Source organism: Pollachius pollachius, assembly GCF_949987615.1.
Source record: "Pollachius pollachius genome assembly, chromosome: 4".
In the NCBI taxonomy this organism is placed as follows: domain Eukaryota; kingdom Metazoa; phylum Chordata; class Actinopteri; order Gadiformes; family Gadidae; genus Pollachius; species Pollachius pollachius.
The window spans coordinates 23194673-23217809 of NC_136937.1; the positions used below are offsets into that span (position 1 = coordinate 23194673).

Sequence of the window (23137 nt, forward strand, 5' to 3'; positions counted from 1 at the left end):
AACCACCAGATCCTCCTCGCCACTCTCGCCGAACTTGGCATAGCTGAATCTGCCCTTTACTGGTTCACATCCTACCTGATAAATCACACTTATCAGGTAACATGGAATGGCTCCTTGTCCAAACCTTGCACGCTTGATACAGGTGTCCCTCAAGGCTCTGTACTGGGGCCTCTTCTGTTCTCCCTCTACACCAGATCTCTGGGCTCTGTAATTACATCCCACGGCTTTTCCTATCACTGCTATGCTGACGACACTCAGCTATTTCTCTCTTTTCCCTCATCTGACAAAGCCCTGATTCCAACACGCATATCTGAATGTCTGGCAGAAGTCAGCACCTGTACAACTGCCCATCACCTGAGGCTTAACCTCAACAAGACTGAGCTCCTCCTAATACCAGGGAAAGATTGCCCACACATGGACTTACTGGTCACTGTTGAGAACATCACTGTATCTCCTTCTCCAACTGCCAAAAACCTTGGTGTAGTGTTGGACAATCAGTTATGCTGCACCGCAAACATCACTGCGGTGGCCCGATCCTGCAGATTTGCACTTTACAACATCCGCAGGATCCGGCCCTTCCTCACAAGGGAAGCAGCTCAGCTTCTAGTCCAATCACTGGTCATCTCCCGCCTCGACTACTGCAACTCGCTCCTGGCTGGACTCCCTGCCTCTGCGATTAAACCCTTGCAGCGCATCCAGAATGCGGCAGCGCACCTCGTGTTCAACCTACCAAAGTTCTCACATGTAACCCCCCTCTTCCGAGACCTCCACTGGCTCCCTGTAATAGCTTGCATCAGATTTAAAATGATGGTAATGGCATGCAAGGCAGTCGATGGAACTGCCCCTGCCTACCTCCAAGCATTAGTAAAGCCACACACCCCAGCTCGATCCCTCCGCTCAACTACCTCAGCTGGACGTCTGGTACCACCATCGCTAAGAGCAAGCAAAGGTCGATCAGCGAAGTCACAACTTTTCTCTGTTTTGGGACCTCAGTGGTGGAACGAGCTCCCTACCGATGTCAGGATCGCAGAGTCGCTCACCAGCTTCCGCAAAAGACTCAAAACTCACCTGTTCAGAGTTCACCTCGACTCTGCATAGAAACCAATGCACAGCCACCATTGAATGTTGTACGTCCTGGCACTTGTACATTGCACTTATTCAAGGTACTTCATTGTGTAGCATCTACAGTAGCTGCTATCATTGCTTTACACAGGGAATGGGTTAGCCTAGCGATTGCAATACTTGCACTTGGTTCTATGAACATCTTTACTGTACCGACAGCGATATATTGTTTCACTTCTTATGACAAATGTACTTATTGTAACAAATGCACTTATTGTAAGTTGCTTTGGATAAAAGCGTCTGCTAAATACCCTAAATGTAAATGTAAATGTAAATAAAGTGCACAAAATGAGGTTTTCAGTTGTTTGAGTCAAACCGGTAAAAGGGATTCTGGAAGATTTTGTTAGAGGACCAATCACAGCCCTTGCGTCTCTGTCCGTCTTCGTACGCATCGACGGATAGTTAATAAATATTGGATTCACACGTAGAGCTACGGAGAGGGTCTCCGACAGGCTCTCCATCGACGGAGAGGGCTCTCCGTGTCTACGCACAGCACTTTACGGAGGACTATAAATCCACATTTACCATGCTGTCGAGCCCCCTTCCTCGTCACGGATGACTCCGACATTTTTCAGATGTTGTATCATCACCGTGGTGCTTCCGTGCCATGCCATTTCGGTTTTGCAAAGGTTGCAACTAACACACTTTTAAGCTTTATGCAAGTGCTCCCACACTTTGGAAGATTTCGGTTTAACCGTTTTCTCAGCCTCGGGCATGTTTCATGCCCAAAATACAAGCTGTGATTGCTCACGCTATAGCCAGCGGAAGGCTCACTGTGGGCGCGCATGAAGCATGGACATGTCGGCGTCGGCTTCTGTAAACAGTTCCGCGCCTACGAGTGAGGTATTAATTGCGTGACTCAACGAATCGATGACTTAATTAGTTGCCACGGCTTTTAGTAATAGTTTTTATCAATTTTATCGATTTGTTGTTGCAGCCCTAGTATGAACGAAAAGATTGCAAATAGATTTAATTGTTTTGTGTTCATTAATTCATGTTACCATCGTCGTCCTACTGATATTTTATTCACCAACATTTGTTCTCTTGTTTGTACATACACACTCTACTACAACTCCCACAATTCCGTGCAGCACGGGGGCCTCACCTGTGCTCCATGGCGTTGCTATTGGCGACGGAGAGCGAGGCCATGGCGTGGACGGTCTCTGCCTCCTCCGAGTCGCCTCGCTTGGCCTCCAGCAGGGAGAGACCCAGTCTGGTTGCAGACCTCTGCACAGCACGCCAGTACTTACCTGGAGGGGGAGGGGGGGAGACAGAGAGGGAGGGGAAGGGAGTGGGAGTGAGAGGGAGGGAGAGAGAGCGGGAGGAAGAGAGAAAGAGAGAGAGGGAGGGAGACAGAGAGGGCAGAGGGGAGAGAATGGAGACAGAGAGGTAGAGTTGGTGGGGGATAGATGGGTTCGTAGAGAGAGAGAGAAAGAAGAGGGGACATAGGGAGGAGGGAGAGATGGTGGTGGGTGACAGATACAGATTGAGAGGGAGAGAGAAAGTGATAGATTGAGAGCGGGAGAGAGGGATAGGGAGAGAGAGAGAGATAGGAGGTAGAGGTAGGGAAAGAGACAGATAGATGTTTGGAAAAAATTAGGGCGTTTCATCTTTATAAACATTTAGTGAAGCCCAGTATCTTTCCAGCTTGGAGTCGATCACCCCTACACCACGACACCAGTGGCTCTTCCATCTCAGGACCCAAGAGACCATCCCAGTGTGATGTGGGACCGGCCACACCCCCAGAACACATGGTGTGGTGATCCTGGCCTTCAAACAATAGGATAACCAATTCACACACAAGGGGGCAGTATAGCGTTTACAACCCCAAAGCTAGTGAAGACGGGAGGAGTATTTAAAAGGGTCCGCCCAGAGGAGTCTTCTGAGCGGCCCTCTCTCCCAGTGGTGGGCGAGAGACTCCTCTCTCTCTCCCCCCACTCCTCTCTCTCGCTCTGCCCCCACTCCTCTCTCTCCCCCAACTCCTCCACCTCTCCTCTCTCTGCCCCCCGCAGGCTGTAGTGTGTGAGCCAACACCCTGTCATGGTTCTGTGTTCCCTCATGCGGATATCACATAATGACCAGTAAACCTGCCCTTGTGCATGTCTGTTGACGTGTGTGTGTGTGTGTGTGTGTCGCAAATGCTGTCATATGTATAAACGGTGTCGAAGTTTACACCAGGAGATGTCCTAAGTGGACCTTTTCCCATGTGAACACTTTACTTTATAGCATCGTAGTACAGACTTGTACAAAGATTTAGTTAAAACGTTTTTGCATTTATATTTAAAGTATATACATTTGTTTTAAGCATATTTGTTCTTTACAAATGTTGTGTGTGGTCTTGTTTGAGAATAAAACTGAGAGAAGAGAAGCCTTGTTGTATTCCTTGTATGCTATTTTGCAATACGCCTCTGAATGTGTGTGAAATGTGAGCCGACACCAACCGTGAAAATCTTTGTTAAAGTCCCTCCCATTTTGCTTCAATGTGTCTCTTATTTTTTACTATTTCTTATTTTTCGCAGTGTCTCTTCATTTTTGGTTGCGTCTCTCTTTATTTAATTTTTTTTTCTTCTTGTATGGTCTCTTATATTGTAGTGGCCTGATAAAAAATATGTAGACGTCCACAACAAGATAAGACACTATCACAGAATAAGAGACACAACAACACAATAAGAGTAACAGTTGGGTCTTTTATTATTGTGTAGTAGTGTCTCTTATTGTGTTCTACTTTGGTTTCTTATTTTGGACTAATGTCTCCTATTGTGTAGTAGTGTCTCTAATTGTGTACTACTATGATGTCTTATTTTGTAATTGTATATATTATTGTGTAGTAGTGCCTCTTATTGTGTACAAAGATTGTGTGTTATTGTGTGGTAGTGTCTCATATATTGAATTAGTGTTTCTTAATTTGAAGTCATGTCTTTTATCGTGCAATCGTGTCTATTATTGTGTCGTAGTGTTTCTTATTGTGTACTACTATGGTCTCTTATTCTGTCATAGTGTTTCTTAATTTGAAGTCGTGTATCTTATCATGTAGTCGTATCTCTTATTGTGTAGTACACATCACCCCCATCCTCAAATCCCTTCACTGGCTCCCTGTTGCATTCAGAATTGAATTCAAGGTCTCCCTCCTCACCCACCATTGCATCCACGGACATGCCCCCCCCTACCTCCAGGAGCTCCTCATCCTCCAGACCACCTCACGCACCCTTCGCTCTGCATCAGCACACAGCCACAGGCCACCCAAGACCAAGATCCGCACCATGGGCGATCGGGCTTTCTCCGCTGCTGCCCCAAGATTATGGAACGCCCTCCCTGACCACCTGAAGGCCCCACAGACTACAGCTGTTTTTTAAAAAAAAAACTTAAGACTTATCTTTATAAAAAAGCCTTTTGCTAATTTCCCTTTTACTGTTTATGTATTATTTGTTTTAACAACTCCTTTCATTTTATTTTTTCTCTCTCTTAAACTCTGTAGCACTTTGAGATTTCTGAATGTAAAGTCTGAATGTAAAATGCTCTACAAATTAAATATATTATTATTATTATTATTATTAGTGTCTCTTATTGTGTAGTCTTGTCTCTTATTGTGTAGTAGTGTCTCTTATTGTGTAGTAGTGTCTCTTATTGTTTAGTCTTGTGTCTTATTGTGTAGTAGTGTCTCTTATTTTGTATTAGTGCCTCTTATTGTGTAGTAGTGACTCTTATTGTTTAGTAGGGTCTCTTAATGTGTAGTAGTGCGGTTAGGGGTGGTTCCAGCGGCGGTTGGACCTACTGTGCATCTCGATGACCTTCTCCAGGGAGCGGACGGCGTTGGGGTTGGGCCGCTGCTCCAGGACCGCCTTGGGCAGCGGATCCAGCTGGGGACAGAAACACAAAAACAGTTGATGACCTCATTGTTCTTTATTAATAATTCAAAAGAAGGGAAATCGGGTTTTGTATTAAAAGTATTATACTTGTATTTTGATGTAAATTATTGTAATCATATTATATTCTATTAATCATCATTTGTGTTGCTGAATTTTCTCTATCCATTCCCAGGCCATGGGATGTAGTATTACAGTTATTTTGCGTTTCTGTTGTAGTTCTAGTACTTTCCACCAGGGGTCAGTGTCACACCGGAGCAAAAGGGAGCCGAAGCAGAATCAGCTCATTGATAACGATACAAACAGGGGCCATTTTGCTCAAGGAACCTCTACAGAAGAGACTGCAGACGTGGGGAATTGAACCCGGAACCTTTTGTTACCTCCTGGCCCAGCAGGGCAGCCACACAAGCCTCCGAAGCGTCGCAGATGGCAGTGAGGTCGTGACCCCCCTCCAATGCCAGAATGACCCTCCCCCCGGCGAGGGTCATCAGCTGACGGGTCAGGTGACCGAAACCTGGGGGCACAAGAGGGCATTAGAGAGAGAGAGAGAGAGAGAGAGAGAGAGAGAGAGAGAGAGAGAGCGAGAGAGAGAGAGAGGGAGAGAGAGAGAGGGAGGGAGAGAATTAGAGACAATGACAGAGAGAGAGACCATAACAGAGAACAAGAAAGAGAGAGATGGAGCAAGGGAGTAAGAGAAAGAGTGGAGAGAGTTAGACAGGGAGAGAAGAGAGTGTGTGAGAGAGAGATAGAAAGAGAGCATCAAAGACAAATACATGCAGAGCACGATAGACGTCAATAGCAATCTCAAAAACTTTATTTACGCAGGTCTAAACTGTTGACTAAGGCGGTCCACCACTGGTTGCTCTGCCATCTCTCCAGTGGTTGATCTGCACTAGCAAGTGCAGCGCTGTTACAGCTGGGATGGACTGAATGTATCAGTGAACCCTGCAGGATCCGCCCACCACCCCTCTCTCCACGGAGCTGTCCCTGGGCAGGTTCAACTCACATTTGGAGGTGAGCATGTAGCCCCCCAGCGGAGGAGGATGTCCCTCCACAGCGTCGAAGCCCGACGAGATGAGCACCACGTCGGGGGAGAACTCACTGGCGATGGGCATCACCACCGTCCTAAGGACCATAGAGGAAGTTATGTAACGGAGAGAGGAAGTGATGTCACAGAGAGAGAGAAGAGGAGGGGTGGCATTGAGAGAGAGAGAGGAGTGATGTCATTGAGAGAGAGAGGAAGAGAATTGATGTCATGGAGAGAAAAGAGGAGAAGTGATGTCATAGGGAGAGAGTGGGGAAGTGATGTCATGGAGAGAGAGAGGAGAAGTGATGTCATGGAGCGAGAAGAGGAGTGATGTCATTGAGAGAGAGAAGAGGAGAAGTGATGTCATGGAGAGAAAAGAGGAGAAGTGATGTCATAGAGAGAGAGAGGGGAAGTGATGTTATGGAGAGAAAGGAGGAGAAGTGATGTCACGAGACAGAGGAGAAGTGATATCATAGAGCGAGAGGAGAAGTGATGTCATGGAGAGAGACGGAGAAGTGATGTCATGGAGAAAGAGGAGGAGAAGTGATGTCATGGAGAGAGAGGAGGAGAAGTGATGTCATGTAGAGAGAGGAGAAGTGATGTCATGGAGAGAGAGGAGGAGAAGCGATGTCATAGAGAGAGAGGAGGAGAAGTGATGTCATGGTGGCAAGAAAAGGCGGGTGGGCAGGGGGATGTGGATGAGCAATGTCACACTGTGTATTCAAATGGCCGTGTGCTGTGAACAAGAACTGTTTTTATTGTAGATTTATTGCTCAATTTGAATTTTGTGTGTGTACATGTGAGTGTGTGTGTTTGTAAATGTGTGTGTATAGGTGTGTGTGTGTGTTTGTGTCTCGTGTGAATAGGTGAGTTACCTGAAGGCAGCCAGGTACTCTGCGTCTCCCATGGGGGGGTCCAGACCCCCGGTAAACGCTACGTTGACGTTGAAACCCACCCCTGCACCACTGCCCACCTGCACAAACACACACGTATACGTGCACATTAGAAAACACACTATGACTATGAAGACGCTAATTGACCAAAACAGATTCTTACATGCACACGCACAAACACGCAGGAACACGCACAAACACACACACATCTCTTCCGGAGTGCTTTGGTCAGGATTAGAGATGTGAACAAAATCTCTGATCTCTTTATTGAGGGATATCTCTTTGGATCTCTTCTACTAAGTCTCCCCATCTCTCTCTCTCTCTCTCTCTCTCTCTCTCTCTCTCTCTCTTTCTCTCTCTACCTCACCTCATCGGGTGCTCCGCTGCCGGGGAAGAAGTTCCCGTCGTCATAGCGATGGATGGACAGGTAGAGGACGTTGGGGTCGTCGTAGAATGCCTGCTGGGTGCCATTGCCATGGTGAACGTCCTGAGAGGCAGTAAGCAGAGCAGCGCACAACCGATCACTTAACCATCTTTGACCAATCAGCATCAGTTATTCTCAGAGCATTACGAGAGTTCATAAAAGAGCAACACTAGTGTAATAAAAAATAAATGTAATGAGTAAAATACTAAAAATAGTGATTTAAGTTTGTTTTAATTTCCCGTACAGGATTAACTAAAGCTCCGTAGTGCCCTGAGTGCTTAAGTGTATTTGGATCGTTTGCCTGATTGCTAGCTACAAGCACAAGACGTATGCTAGCTGACACAAACTAAACAGAAACACAAAGAGCTTTTTGTGTTTTGTACAAGTTATCGGTTTAATAATCTGTGTTGTAAATCGTCAATGCCAATGATTATTTATATTTATTCTTTGGTTGTTGAATATCTCGATGACAGGAACTGAAACTGGGTTACCAGTTCTGTCAAACTGATTCGGCATCTTCTCTCTGATTGGGTGACTGGAGGTGATGTCAGTTGATGCCACATGGTCACTTTATCAACAACTGTCAACAAGTCAGGTCATCAGGTCGAAAAACGCACTTGTTTACTCCGTTTGGTGCCATCATAGAAATTGTAATAAATGGATGTTATCTAGTGTTTGGTTGCCCTTTAATTGCCTCAGAATCAATTGTGTCCTTATGGCAATTCTAATGAATTACGGCTCATTGAGATGAATCCAAATGATTGAAGGGCCTGGTTAACTCATGTTCATTGAACTCGTGTATGGCTCCCTGTCCCAAAATAAAAGATCAAACTGTTCTGTTCTGTCCTTCAGAAGCTGTGGACCTCTGGGCCGTTCAATGCAGAACCATAATTTACCCTTAAGTGTGCTGTAATATGAAGTCCTTGGAGTGTTACGTGTGTGTGTGCGTGTGCATGTGTGTGTGTGTGTGTATGTGTGTGTGTGTGTTTACTGACCCAGTCCACGATGAGGATTCTGTTGACACTGAGTCGCTGCTGCAGCAGCTTTGCGGCGATCGCCACTGAGTTGAAATAACAGAATCCCCTAGGCGAGAGAGGTAGAGACACATGGAGAGAGAGAGGGCGATTGGGAGAGAGAGAGAGAGGGACACATAGAGACATAGAGAGAGAGAGTGAGAGACATAGAGACAGAGACAGATAGGTAGAGAGAGAGGGATGGATGGACAGAGAAATAGTTAGTTATATTTTTAAACCAATTCTTGTCTGTAATTGTATTATTTTGTGTGTTGACAATGCACGTTTCCTATGCTAATAAAGCTCTCTGAATTCAATTGACCAACAGACAGCGGTAGAGAGAGATGGAGAGAGATGGGGAGAGTTAAAATGGTGGATTTATGTCTGGGTTTCAATACATTTGAAGTGCACTCTTGACAAGCAACGAGTAATAAACTAACGGCTGTCAAAGCAAAAGCGAGACTGTTCAGAAAGAATAAACATATACTCTCCTGTTTAAAAAAAACATGATAATAAAACCAAACACATGTAATTCCTGAAAGGCAGGTCTGGGCCACCTCAGCAGGGTCCTTACATGGGAGTGCTCTCCTCGGCGTGATGTCCGGGAGGTCGGACGACCGCGAAGCCGTTCTGGAAGACACAAGAGAAGAAGAAGTTGTTGCCTACCAACAATACAAGGTACAAGGTACAAGGTATCTTTATTATCCCTGAGGGGTAATTTGATGCACAGCCAGCAGTAAAAAAGAAACAGCAAACACATAACGGATAAGACAACAATTAACGCAAAACAGATCACAACACAAAACAGATCACACTCGTTAGATGTGATCATTGACCAGACTGATGGCTGCAGGCTTACTTTTTTTTTTCAACTGGTTTGTTCGGCAAAGTGTCAGCCTTTATTTGCGCCCTGATGGCAGCAAGGAAAATTCAAAGTACAGGGGATGGGTTGCGTCAGCCACGATTGAGCAGGCCTTCCTCAATGACCTGACCTAATATAGGTCATTAAGGTTGCTCATTTGAGTGCCAGCAATCTTGCTGCCCACTTTCAAGATCGCCTGCAGCCGATTTCTCTGTTCAACAGAAAGTGCCCCATGCCAGCAGATAAAAAAAAAGGTGAGAACATATTCAATAAAACAAGAATAAATCATTTACATAAAAGTGGTGTCAACATGAAAACTGCAGAGCTTCCGATAAAAGTACATACGCTGATGTGTTTTCTTGCACACAGCATCCACATGGGGCTCAAATCTTTATTTGTTTTCGACCACAGTCCATAGATAATAATTATACTGCTGCACCAGTTCAACAGGCTGATCGTTCATTAAAAAAGGGGAGATGACAGATGGAGTTTTTCTAAAATCAATGCACATCCCCTTAGTTTTTGCCACATTAATATTTAAAAAGGATGATTCACACCAGTTCATAAAATCGCTCACTACAGGACCATGTTCAGGGTCGTCACTGCTGAGGAGGGACACAATAACAGAATCATAAAAAATACATGAACAGCAACATCCCGACAACGTCCCTCCTTCATCATGACCTCCCTCTATTCCTCTCTTCCACTTCTTTCTGGGTCCTAGGTGTACATTATAATAACAACACATCTATATGGAGTCAATCCAGTAGAAGTGCACCTATGTAGAGCGTATAACATAATGGGCCCTTTCTTGCACCCAGCGCAATTTACTTTCTACACCGACGCATGTATCGTTGCTAGTTTGCAAAGCTGATTTTTCCCCCGCAGCAAACTCGCGCCACTACACTTGCACCCTGAGAGGAGAGGCGAGTTCCGGTGCAAATGATATATTGTGCTATCTTACAGATCGATTTTGCAACTGCGCCATTGACCAAAAAAATCCTGATTTAAGTGCCCAAGCGTATAGCACAGTTGGTGTTGCTATTTTGACGTGCCTAGGCAGGTCGGAACTGTAACATAAGCTTACACACACGTAGGCTATACACAGCACAAACATGCACACAATTAGCCTAATTTCAATATTATGATGTCAAAGAATGTTCATTTGTGTGAAACTGCATAGAAATTGCATGTGGATTGTGGAAACATTTTTTTCCATAGGGGCTGCATGAATGAAGACTGTAGTAGGCTATGCCATGCGTTAAAATAATAATAATAACATAAATAAACTCGAGCAAAATATATCCCAGCCTTCTTAAACAAAATCTCCTTTTAGGGTAAATGATAACGTTGGTTAAATTATTTAGGAAAGAACAGCTGATAAGAAGTTGTACTTTTAAATCAATGCATCCGCAAACACCGTACAACAAACACATATTTTCTTGACACAGACATCATGTACAAGCCCATAACTTTTTGGATTGATGAGTATTTGATTGTGAGGAAACATAGTTTTACCGCGAGTGAGTGTTTAAAAGCATGAATGAATGCGGGTGATGCTTGGCGCACGTGTGTCTGTTTAAACACACGCAAACTTAACACGCTAACGCATAATACAGTCCATGGCAATGTATATTAACAGGGGGACACATGCATATTATGAACACAAGTTGATAACGATAATGTATACAATACTGGTAAGAAACAATGTTTGTTAATGTATTGCCGCATATCATTAAATAGGCCCACAGTTGCGGCCACAGGGCCACATATCATATGTGTTAAGTTCTCTTCGCGGAAATTTACGACTCAGTGTTTCTGAAAAGAAGAAAGAAAACGCTATTCCATGTGTGAATTAGGCCATATTATTTGGACATAAACTGAGCCATTTGAGTTTGAAATTCATGTGGTCATGCATCTGTCTCAGCGGAGACTGCAAACGCAAAATATGAAAATATCAACTCGTCAGTTTCAATTGCACTCATGGCTCTTAAAGGGGATGGGAGATGGCACTCTCATTGGTTTATTGGATGTTACGCCCAAAAACACACCTATTCAGACCAACCCATTTTAGATTTGCGTCGGGCGAACGAGTCATTTATCCGCCCGTATAATAGCAACAGCGCCAGAGACCCGCCCACAAAGCTACTTTTGTTTTGCCCTTCTCTCTTGGGCCCATTGGTTCCGGGGGGGGGGGGACAAAAGGAGGCATCAGTACGGCAGCCATGATGGATCCTTGGGTTTGGGAAACCTTCTAGGATCTTTCAAGTTGCCATGGTTTCCCAAAAGGTGAGTTCATATGTAATATTAATATTCACATTCATAATAGATGATCTTTGCATTTAATTACGCTCATCTATATATTTACTATGTGTTTTGACGATATGACAACACCGACCAAGCAATTCATCGACTCGACTTGAAGAGCCAGTGAACCTTGTTCTAGATAGGAGGGGGGAGGTGTTATCCCCATGGTTATGACCCAAGGCGTATTTGTGATACTTCTTTAGTTCCGTCGTTGTGTATGAGCATTATAATGAGCATTGCTGTATCTGACACACGTCACACACCGTAGCGTTACACTACATGTTTCCGGGAAGATGCAGGTATTAAAGGGGTGATATTATGCCGCCAGTTTTGGGTGTAATTAGCCATTACAATCCGTTTGAAAATCGTCCTTTCCCTGTGCCCTAGTGACGTCATTAGTGGGAATATCCACCTAGATGTATGCTTGATAGATCAGTCCACCGACCTACCCAGTGGACTGTAGCAAATGTTGCTTATCTATCCATCATACATCAAGGTGGACATGCCCACCTGTGATGTCTGAAGGGGCAGATTTTCAAACGGCTTGCAATGGCTAATCACACTCAAACAGGTAGCATGATATCACCCCTTTAAATAAACCGCTGCTCAGACGGAGCTTCACCCTCCACACCCAGCGTGGTGTTACACCGTAAGTGTCCGAAAAGCTCAACTTTCTCGCTGACACCGCAGTCCACCGCTACCCAGACAGAGCTCCACACGTCCACACAAACCTAGCCCCCGGTGTCCCTTGGTCGTGATGTAAGACTACCTCGGGTAAAGGAAGTCTGACGTCACGATAAGAACGCCACCTGGGTTAAGCAGAGTGGAATGTTCATGCAGTGTTTTGGGGAGAAACAAACAAAGGATTTTTTCCCCTTTTTTCTCAAAATTGGTGTGTGACAAAAGCAGTGACGAAATGACATAGATTACTATGACCATAGAGAGAGAGAGAGAAAAAGAGCCTCAAGCACAGAGAGGCAGGGCGAGAGATAAAAAGCGAGAGAAACATAAACAGACAGAGGGAGGGATGAAGAGAGAGGGAGAGAGATGTAAACAGAGCGACAAAGAGATATAAACAGAGACGGATATAGAAAGAGAGATGGATGGAAATAGAAAGTTAGAAAATGGTCTAGAGCGTGAGACACAAACCTTAAACAATTAGAAAGAGACAGAAAGACATAAAAAACTAAGAGAGAGAGAGGGAGAGAGAGATAGATTGCAACAGAAGGGTTAAGATAGAGAGAGATAAAGAGGAAGCCAGAAAGAGACACATAGTTTGCGTGCACGTGCATGACTGAACTTCTGGTGTGTGCGTTCGTGTGCGTGTACCTTGAGCTCCCTGTGTGTGTGTGTGTGTGTGTGTGTGTGTGTGTGTGTGTGTGTGTGTGTGTTTGTACCTTGAGTGCCCTCTGTGTGTGTGTGTGTGTGTGTGTGTGTTGTGGCATCCCCCCCGCGGGACCTCGGACTGGTCGGGTCCGAGGATCCGTAGTAGATGGGGTATACCATCGCCACCCTCCAGCCGGCGACAGAGAGCACCACGACTCTCCGCCCAATCAGCGTGATAGGGGACACCTGGCCGGCGGGAGGAAAAGGACCAGGAGCCACCATAAAAAAAAGCACTGGACCGGGAGAAGGAGACCAAGTGACACGGAGGTAGTACGCACCACGCCGGCGATCTAGAGGCTCACGGAGACCCTAGCACGAGGATACAGACTTTTGATTCTTGTGGAATAAACGCCGACTGCGGCTTAACCCTAGCTTTCCGTGTAATTCCTACCGGGCACCTGACACTTGGGGAAACAGGCTTCCACAGTGTTTGTGTGTGTACCTTGAGCTCCCTGTGTGTGTGGGGGGGAGTGTGTGTGTACCTTCAGCTCCCTGTGTGTGAGTGTGTGTGTACCTTCAGCTCCCCGGTGGCCACCTTCAGCACCAGCTCCACCACAGAGCCGACAGCTAGCCGTGCTGCGCTGGATGAGTGCACCTCATTCCATATGGTGTCACTGTCAACCTGCACACAAACAAACACACACACCACACACACACACGACCACACACACACACACACACACAAACACACGCACACACGCATGAACGCACACACACACAAAGAAGAAACAATATACTATGAGCAGTAATCTTTAAATATTGTTAAATATTTGTCCTGTAAAATATGTAAACAGCAGCACAAAATGTGTGCATGAATGGGTGAATGTAAGGCGATATAGTAAAGCGCTTTGAGTCGCCATTGGTCAGGTAAGCGCTGTAGAAATGCAGTCCATTTACCATTTACATTACAAAATCCGCTGAACAAGACTCCTCCCCTCTCAGTGCTAAACTATCGCACACAAGGATGAGGTCCACCTTGATGTGGTCACCTCTACGACGGGTCTGAGGAGACAGTGATGATCTAGGGACACACGAAGGTGATCCACATACCAGACATTTGGAGGAGACACCAGCGATGGAGGTTGTTATAAAGTCACTGCGTGTGTGCGTAAGGCAGAGAGAGACGGAGAGAGAGAGGGATGGAGAGAGAAACAGAGAGAGAGAGAGAGAGAGAGAGAGGCCGAGAGACCGAGAGAGGGACAGAGAGAGAGAGAAACGACCTACCCCCACTCCTCCGCAGGGCAGCCTGACGAACATGGGCGTGACAGAGCCTGGGGGGAGAGAGAGAGAGAGATAATAATCCTGCTCAGCCTGTGAAACACAGCAGCATCCCTCTGTGTTAAAACCCCTTCCTTTAAAACATGTGTGTATGTTCTCTCTCAGAGTGTAGTGTGTGTGTGTATGTGCATACGTGTGTGTGTGTGTGTGTGTGTGTTCTTACAGTCTCTCTTCTGTCTAAGAGGGTAGTGTGTGTGTTTGTGTGTGTGTGTGTTCCTACAGTCTATGATCTGTCTCAGAGGGTAGTGTGTGTGTGTGTGTGTGTGTGTGTGTGTGTGTGTGTGTGTGTGTGTGTGTGTGTTACTACACTCTATCTTCTGTCTCAGAGGGTAGTGTGTGTGTGTGTGTGTGTGTGTGTGTGTGTGTGTCTGTATGTGTGTGTGTGAGTGTGTTTGTGTGTGTGTGTGTGTGTCCCTACAGTCTATCTTCTGTCTCAGGGGGTTGGTTCCGTACAGCAGGACGTGGGCCTCTGAGTGGACTGTCTGCAGCTCCTCCAGAGTCGCCTTCCTCCCCCTGATGCACTACACACACACACACACACACACACACACACACACACACACATGCACACACACAGATATACACACATACACATACACAAACATACACACACACACACGCACACACACATGCACACACACACACATATAAACACACACACACACACACACACACACAAAAACACACACGCACAAACAATCAAAAACAATCAAAGCTTCCAATCAAAGAGGAGTTGCTACAGAAACATGTTAAAGTGAAGCATGACCTTGCCTGAAGCCAAGAGCACATGGAGTATTTTGCTTCATATCTGTAGCGTGCCCCCAAAATAGAAAGCCTCACATGGCGCGAATACAGCCGGGCGTAAATTCACAACTCACAACTAAACGCCTGAACAACAGGGAAATCTGGAACATTCATGAATTCATCAAAAATTCACTAAAACACTGTGTTGAGCTACCGTGGACGTCAGCGTAACCCGGGGATGACTGAATCCAAAGCTCGACACAGAGGAGGTCGAGGAGGCAGCGGCCACTGAGGACTAGCGTTGGGACAAAATATCTATACGCCGATATATATCGTCGCCCTTCTTCGTGCGACACGAGAATCGATTTACTGCCGCCAAATATCGATATAATGACTATATATTTGTTTTTAATTTATATATATATGTTTTTACATTTATTTTGCAATTTTATGCTTTATTCCTGAAGAGTTAGTTAGTTATTTTAATTAATAAAGTAAGGCACTCTAACCAGATTTCCCTCCTCCTCGAGACGGCGCTCAACACATCAATGAGGAGAACTTGAAATGAAATTAACTAATTTTACAAAAAGAGAAATTATCGGTATCTCAGGCCATATATTGTATATCGAATTGAATCGTGAGGTACCCTGTTATTCCAACCCTTTCTGAGGAAGCCTCAACCACCTCTGTGTGGTGAATATGAGCTTACTGACTAGCAACAAGCTTACTATGAGCTAACTGACTAGCAACAAGCTAACATTGAGCGACCTGGTGTAACGGCCTAGTAGCGAGCTAACTGTGGGCTTACAGACTAGCAGCGAGCTAACTGTGGGCTAACCAATCAATTGTAATCCAGAGCCCCAATCCAGAGCCCCACACTTCCTGAACCACCTCTGTGTGGGGCTCTGGATCCCGGTCGGTGTTGTGGTAAGATGTATGCCGATCACACGCGTGGTTCAACAGGTGCCCAGTGTGTGCTGTCTAACCCGGTTAAAGCCATCAAAAAAGCTTTTCCATCTTCAGGTTGGATACCTTACGCTGTTTTTATCATATGTCTGCTTTTACTAACCACACGGCAGCGTTTACCTATCGACAACAGTAAGTGCGCTCTGTCATACGGAAGTCACAGCTCCTGTACTCTACCTTCCTAAACAATGGGCGAGCCAAAGTGCCATCCACGCTACAAGGAAACATGAACCCAGCCAGTAAAACTATGAGACTCTCACATCTGGCATTTATGGCATTAATGGCAGGCGACGTGGAGATCAACCCTGGCCCACATCTCTTAAACATTAACTTCCAGGCTAATTTAGCCCCGCAACAGGCTCAGTTGGCCCACTCTCACTGGCTAACTCAGCCGTGGCCAGTAGCCACGACCATCCATCAGCCGTGGTTTGACTCATACCTGTCACACAGAGAACAATACACTGTGGTGGGCGGGGCAAGTTCTGCTTATATGGGTTGTCCAGTAGGAGTCCCCCAAGGATCCAGACTGGGGCCCATTTTATTTTCATTATATATTAATGATTTACCGGAATACTGTTTACATGTCCATGTCCAGCTTTACGCCGACGACACTGTAACTTTTACTAAAGTAAAAAATCCTGAGGAGGTGGCACATGTGCTCTCAGCAGCTCTTACACACATACAAACATGGCTCAATAGATTGTGTCTTATCTTAAATGCAAAAAAAACTGTTCACTGTTCTCAATCTGGGGTGTTCTTGGGCACAGAAGAGTTGGAAGTTGTTAATGAGTTTAAATGCTTAGGCGTGACTATAGACTCCAGACTCTCTTTCAAAAACCATGTTAAAATGATATCCAAAAAAATGTTATTCAATCTTTGTAATTTTAAGCAAATCAAAGGATCTCTGTCAGATGCAGCTGCTCTGATGTTTCTGCATTAAATGATACTTTCATGTCAGAACTACTGCATCACCAGCTGGTCTATGTCGGGTTGTACTATCCTAAAACCAGTTGAGCTTCTGTACAAAAAGGCACTAAAAACTCTAGATAAAAAACCTTTCTCTTATCATCATTTTTGATAATTTTTGTAAATTATCCTCTATTTGCTTAATTTATAAATTACTATATGGCCTGGCGCCACCCCCGGTGCAAGACTTTATTAAATACAGACAGACTCGGATCACCAGAGCTGTTGTAAACAGGGACTTTGAAAAACCTCCTTCTATTAAAGGTAGTGCATTATGGAACACACTACCCCCTATAAGGGAATGTCCCTCAAGAGCCAAGTAAAGGTCTGGCTTAGAACCAAACAAACGTGCAACCACCTCTAACTGTATGCTGTACCGTATTAGCCCAGTAGAGCATACTAATGAATTGTGTCTCCCTTTTAACACATACTAACGAATTGTCCTGTTTTTCTTTCTTTCTGTTTCTCCCTGTTTTATATAGCAAATTTTACTATTGTATATCGTTTGTCATTTGTACTGTAACATCAACCTGCCTAATGGGACACAGATGGAAATTAGCCCCCGGGCTACAATCTGGCACATTTACGTGTACTGCTTTACATGTTTATTAATGTGCATTGTCCTGAAATAAAATAAATAAATAAAGTTAGTGTTGTGCATACCTCACACTGCGCCCGCAGCCCCGTCTCCTGCAGTCGCGACCAGATGCTCTGGATGCGCCCAGCGTGCTCCGGGTGGCTGTTGGTGTTCCCACACATGCACTGGTGCTTCTGCATCAGGGAGTCGTACACCAGGCCTGGACACACACAGGCAGACAGAAACACACAACCAGAAAGACAAATGCACATAGAGAGACAGACAGACACACACACACACACACACACACACACACACACACACACACACACACACAGACACACACATACAAAGACAGACACACATAGACAAACACCCACAGAAAATAAGACAGACACACACACAGGCAGAGGCAAATAGACACAGACAGATGCACATAGACAAACACCCACAGAAAAGAAGCCAGACACACACACAGGCAGAGGCACATAGATCTTAATTTATCCTATTTGATTTATTCGTATTCTTTCTCCTCTGGATTAAAACCCTACTGCCTTGTTGTCAGAGCATCTCGCAAAATAATCACAATCACCCTCATCCCCTTCATCTATAACATTAACACCATTATTACATTTATATCATTATGACTGACCTGTAGTGAAGTGAGTTTTGGTGGGTGGGTCCGGGGGCGCGACACTGAGGGGGAAGGAGGGGGCGGAGGCGGGAGATGATTGGGCGCGGGAGAGGGGGCGGTGCCCAGGGAAGGTGATTGACAGGCCGGCAGCCTCCATGGACGCCTGGTAGTTCCTCAGCTGGTGGATCCTCTGCTGCTCCAATAGGAGGGCCTGCTGCTCACACACACACACACACACACGTATGCACGCACGCACACACGCGCACGCACGCCCGCACACACACACACACACACACGCACACACAAAAGAACACAATGAAAATTATGAAAGGTTAGTCTCCACATCTCATTCAGGTCTAAAGTCATCCCACTGCCACCTCCAAGCTGAACCGCCATGAGAGGGCAGCTAAACCGCACTTTATGATCCTCTTTCCACGTCAGGTACACTCTCCTGCTCCCCCTTCACCTCTCCCTCTGTCCCCTCTGCCCTCTTCTCCCACCTTCACCTCTCCCTCTGTCCCCTCTGCCCTCTTCTCCCACCTTCACCTCTCCCTCTGTCCCCTCTGCCCTCTTCTCAAGGTCAAGGTCAAGGTTAAACTTTATTGTCCCCGTGGGGAAATTTGTCTCGGGCATAGTGCATCATTGCTTTCTCAACATACACAGAGTACAAAAGAACAAAAAACACAACCACAGACACAAACACAACCAGACAAACCAACATTTTAACATCGAGAACATGGAGCTTGATAGACTTAAATTGCCCCTTGCTGTATAACATAGAAATCTACAGTATGGGGATAAAGTGCAAGTGTTTATTGCACTAGAACTTATGAATATTGTGCTATGTGCTAAAGTGCTTAGTTCTGCGCTAAAGTGCTATGTGTAAAAGTGCTAACCTATTTATTGCGCATTATTCTATTGCACATTGTTCGTCAGCTTAATGGAGACTGGGAAAAATGATAATTTAAGGCGGTTAGATTTGCATAGCGGCACCCGGAGTCTTCTCCCTGATGGCAGGGTTTCATATTCAGGGAAGAGTGGGTGATGGGAGTTGAAAATTATTTTTCTTTGCTTTTTTCCTAACTGCCTGCTCATAGATGCTCTGCATAGGCTCATATTCTTTCCTCCCTACGATTTTCATTGCTGTTTTGTGCATGCCGGCCAGTTTGCTTCTCAACCTAATTAACAGTTAGGTTGCCAAACCATGAGGTGATCCCATATCTAATGATGCTCTCTACAATGGCACGGTAGAAAATCATCATGATGTGGCTGCTTACGCCGTACAATCTTAATCATCGCAAAAAATATAGCCTCTGTTGCAGTCTATTGCACAGGTTGTCAATATGTGTCTTCCAGCAGAGAAGATTATCAATATGAAATACTTATATGAGGATACCTGGGTGATTTCCTGATTATTGATGACCACTGGCTCATGGTCAGTCACTTGCCTCGGATCCAAAACCATTTTCTGTGTTTTGGTCACATTTAGAATAAGATGGTTGGTGTCACACCACTTAATAAATAGGTCTATCTCATCCTGGTACACAGAGGGGTCCATATCCTTGTGTCTCCCTCTGTCCCCTCTGCCCTCCCCTCCTCCCCCTTCACCTCTCCCTCTGTCCCCTCTGCCGTCTTCTCCTTCCCCCTTCACCACTCACTCTGTCCCCTCTGCCCTCTTCTCCTCCCCTTCACCTCTCCCTCTGTCCCCTCTGCCGTCTTCTCCTTCCCCCTTCACCACTCACTCTGTCCCCTCTGCCCTCTTCTCCTCCCCCCTTCACCTCTCCCTCTGTCCCCTCTGCCCTCTTCTCCTTCGCCCTTCACTTCTCCCTCTGTCCCCTCTGCCCTCTTCTCCCGCCATCACCTCTCCCTCTTTCCCCTCTGTCCTCTTCTCCTCCAACCTTCACCTCTCTCCTCCCCCCCTTTCCCCCCTTCACCTCTCCCTCTGTCCCCTCTGCCCTCTTCTCCTCCAACCTTGCCCTCTCTCTTCCCCCCTTCACCTCTCCCCCTGTCTCCTCTCCCCTCTTTTCTTCCCCCCTTCCCCTCTCACCTCTTATCCTCCCCTCTCCCATCTCTCCCCCCTTTACCTCTCCCCCTCACCCCCCTTCCCCCAGCTACCTGTCTGAAGAGCAGCTCATGGTCCGACTGCCTCTCCATGTCCCAGGGCCCCTCCTCCTGGAGCTCCTGGGGGTCGGGAGGCTCCTGTTTGACGCTGACCCCGGCGGGGAGGGCTCCCCCCTCGATGTCCTGCTGCTCCCTCAGCTCCTCCTCCGTCTCCTCTGGGTGGCTCTGGTGCTGCCGGACCACGCCCGCCTCGCACGGCTTACCCATCATCTGCCGGAGATACAGGGGTAGGGGTTAGCTCGTCGCTAGTCCGTTAGCTCATCGTAAGCTTACTGCGAGTCAGTTAAATCACAGCTGGCTCGTCGCTGGACATTTAGCTCTTCGTAAGCTTACTGCAAGTCGGTTAGATCATAGCTGGCTCAATGTGAGTCTGTTAGCCCATGGTTAGCTTGCTGCCAGCCCGGTGCATCAGAATTATAGAGTTTGCCCAATGTTAGCTTGCTGCTAGTCATTTAGCTCATCGTAAGCTTTCTGTGAGTTCGTAAGATTATAGCTGGCTCACTGCTAGTCTGTTAGCACACGGTTAGCTCGCAGCCAGCCCGTTGCATCAGAGTTAGACCAGGTCGCATAATGTCAGCTTGTTGCTAGTCAGTAAGGTTGTAGTAAGCAAATTCCTCATCAGTTAGGTATTAATTTTGGTAATGTCCACTAGCTTATTACTCATGAGTGCGCTCATAGTTATCTTGCTGCTAATGGGTTTGTTAAAATGTAGCTCATTGCTAGTCAGACAAAGAAATAGCCCATTGCTCGAACTGTTGCTTGCTGGATAGAAACATATCTATCATCACGCTATCAAAAGAAAGCAGCATTTGGTGTAGGAAACTACTGCGTTTAAGTTCCAGAGTTCCTCTGATCTCCTAGCCATCGTGTCTCATGTACTGGCACCAGAACATGGTGTCTAAGTGTGTGTGTGTGTGTGTGTGTGTGTGTGTCTGTGTGTCTGTGTGTCTGTGCGTGTGTGAGGCCGTGTCTCTATTTGAACTGAATGGTATAATGAGGTTCTACAGCCTCATAACAGAGCTGCGTGGTCTGGGACAGGTTCATCAACTATTGACCACAGAGCTTCAGTGTGTTTCCCTCCAAAGGGACCACTTCCAACTTTCAACACTTCTCGGTAGTAAGCCAGGCGCTAGGCAATGGATGAAGTGAATGGAGCCGCAGCTGCCAACCCACTTCCTCCTGTGGCCATATAAGGCAGGGGCTTCCACCGCGTTGCCATGGCAGCACAGGTCATAGGGAAAACGACCAAGCACACAACAACTTGTGACACAGGAAGACACAAAGGCGGGAAAATAACAGAGGGAAAATAACACCTTAACAGAGTCAAGGTGTCTTTGCTGACACACGCACACATGCAGACACGCACACATGCAAACACACACGCACACACGTACACAAAAACTCTCACACAAACAAACACACACACACACACACACACACACACACACACACACACAGCCACAGACAGACACACACACACACACACACACACACACACACACACGCTCCGACCCCCACCCGCTCCACCTTGTTGAGGTGGAGCTGCTGGTGCTGGAACTGCTGCTTGTGTTTCTCCAGGAACTGCTGGTGCTGCTGCTGCACCACCAGCTGCTGCAGGGCCAGCACCTGGGCGTGGCTGGGGGCGTGGCCGGGGGCGTGGTTGGAAGGGGCCCCGCTGCCCTGGGGCAGGGGGGCCGACTGGGTCCGCCCCAGGGGCCGGTGCTGCCGCTGGAGCTTAGACATGGAGGCCGCCGGGATGGAGAGGCCTGGGGGGGGGGAGGGAGGGGGAGGAGGGAGAGGAAAGGAGGAGGGGGAGGAGGGAGAGGAGGAGGAGGAGGGGGAAGAAGGGAAGAGGGGAAAAGGGTGTGAGGTGGAGATGGGAAAAAGGGAGGGAGGGGAGAAGGGAGAGGAGAGAGAGGAGGAGGGGTAGAAGGGGAGGAGGGGGAAAGGGTGTGAGGTGGAGACGGGAGAGAGGGAGTGGTGGAGGGAAGTGGAGATAGGAGACAGGCAGTTTAATTGATTTCAACCCAATGAAAGGAGGTGGTGTTATGAAAACGGTGTTTCAGAACTTCCTTAACGGTGCCCTTACCCTACAGTCAGCCAACGTTAAGAACAACACAGTACTCACTCACCCACTACGCTACACAACACAAAGAACACTTCAACACTAAACCATCACAGCAAAATGAAAGGCTCATCCCAATGGATGAGTTGGGATTGTCATGTGCACGCACGTACCACACACACACACACACACACACACACACACACACACACAGTTCATCAGTCCAAAAATAGCCCAGGCGCTGTGATTGGCGGTGGGCTAACGAGTGCTGACAGCCACTGAATGGGTGTCACACACTCCTCTGTCCCCCCGCCGCCAGCGCTGACATACCAACCACCGCTCGTTAGCTGAGCTAATGAGCGCATCCGGGGTGGGGGGGGGGGGGGGGGGGGGGGGGGGGGGGGTGTTGTCTGTGTGTGTGTGTGTTAGTCACCTGACAAGTTGCATACGTGTGGTCATATTTTTAATTAACAGAACCTGATTTTGTGTTAATCTTTTTTTAGAGAAACGTCTTCCCTGGGATTTTGTTTGTTTGCTGTGTCCACTGACCCGTCCAAACGACCCCCATGCCCATTGTGCAGAAGAGCACACCCTAATTATTATCTAAATTAACTGATTTCTCTGGACTACATGAACACTTGATTCCAATTTGGACCGATTCAATCACCTAACACACATAGAGCATCACGCTTACACACAGAGAGCATCACGCTAACACACAGAGAGCATCACGCTAGCACACAGAGAGCATCATGCTAACGCACAGAGAGCATCACGCTAACACAGAGAGCATCACGCTAACACAAAGAGAGCCTCACGCTAACACACAGAGAGCATCACGCTAGCACACAGAGAGCATCACGCTAACGCAGAGAGAGCATCACGCTAA

The 23137-nt window shown here is 46.7% G+C and overlaps 1 protein-coding gene across 3 annotated transcripts in view; it reads right to left on the minus strand.

The window, feature by feature from the left end:
• LOC307074631 (histone deacetylase 4-like) overlaps window positions 1-23137 on the minus strand; it is a gene marked incomplete at its 5' end in the record, with an annotated part of 88541 nt that overhangs the window by 6608 nt on the left and 58796 nt on the right. For all 3 annotated transcript variants that reach the window (XM_079734870.1, XM_079734871.1, XM_079734869.1), the window contains 15 exons: window positions 2228-2372; window positions 4895-4979; window positions 5366-5499; window positions 5992-6110; window positions 6888-6985; window positions 7273-7392; window positions 8325-8412; window positions 8917-8972; window positions 13412-13519; window positions 14122-14168; window positions 14594-14696; window positions 17515-17648; window positions 18081-18276; window positions 20178-20393; window positions 21711-21949. In XM_079734870.1, the coding sequence (XP_079590996.1) occupies window positions 2228-2372; window positions 4895-4979; window positions 5366-5499; window positions 5992-6110; window positions 6888-6985; window positions 7273-7392; window positions 8325-8412; window positions 8917-8972; window positions 13412-13519; window positions 14122-14168; window positions 14594-14696; window positions 17515-17648; window positions 18081-18276; window positions 20178-20393; window positions 21711-21949 (1888 nt within the window). The remainder of the gene's footprint in view (window positions 1-2227; window positions 2373-4894; window positions 4980-5365; window positions 5500-5991; window positions 6111-6887; window positions 6986-7272; window positions 7393-8324; window positions 8413-8916; window positions 8973-13411; window positions 13520-14121; window positions 14169-14593; window positions 14697-17514; window positions 17649-18080; window positions 18277-20177; window positions 20394-21710; window positions 21950-23137) is intronic.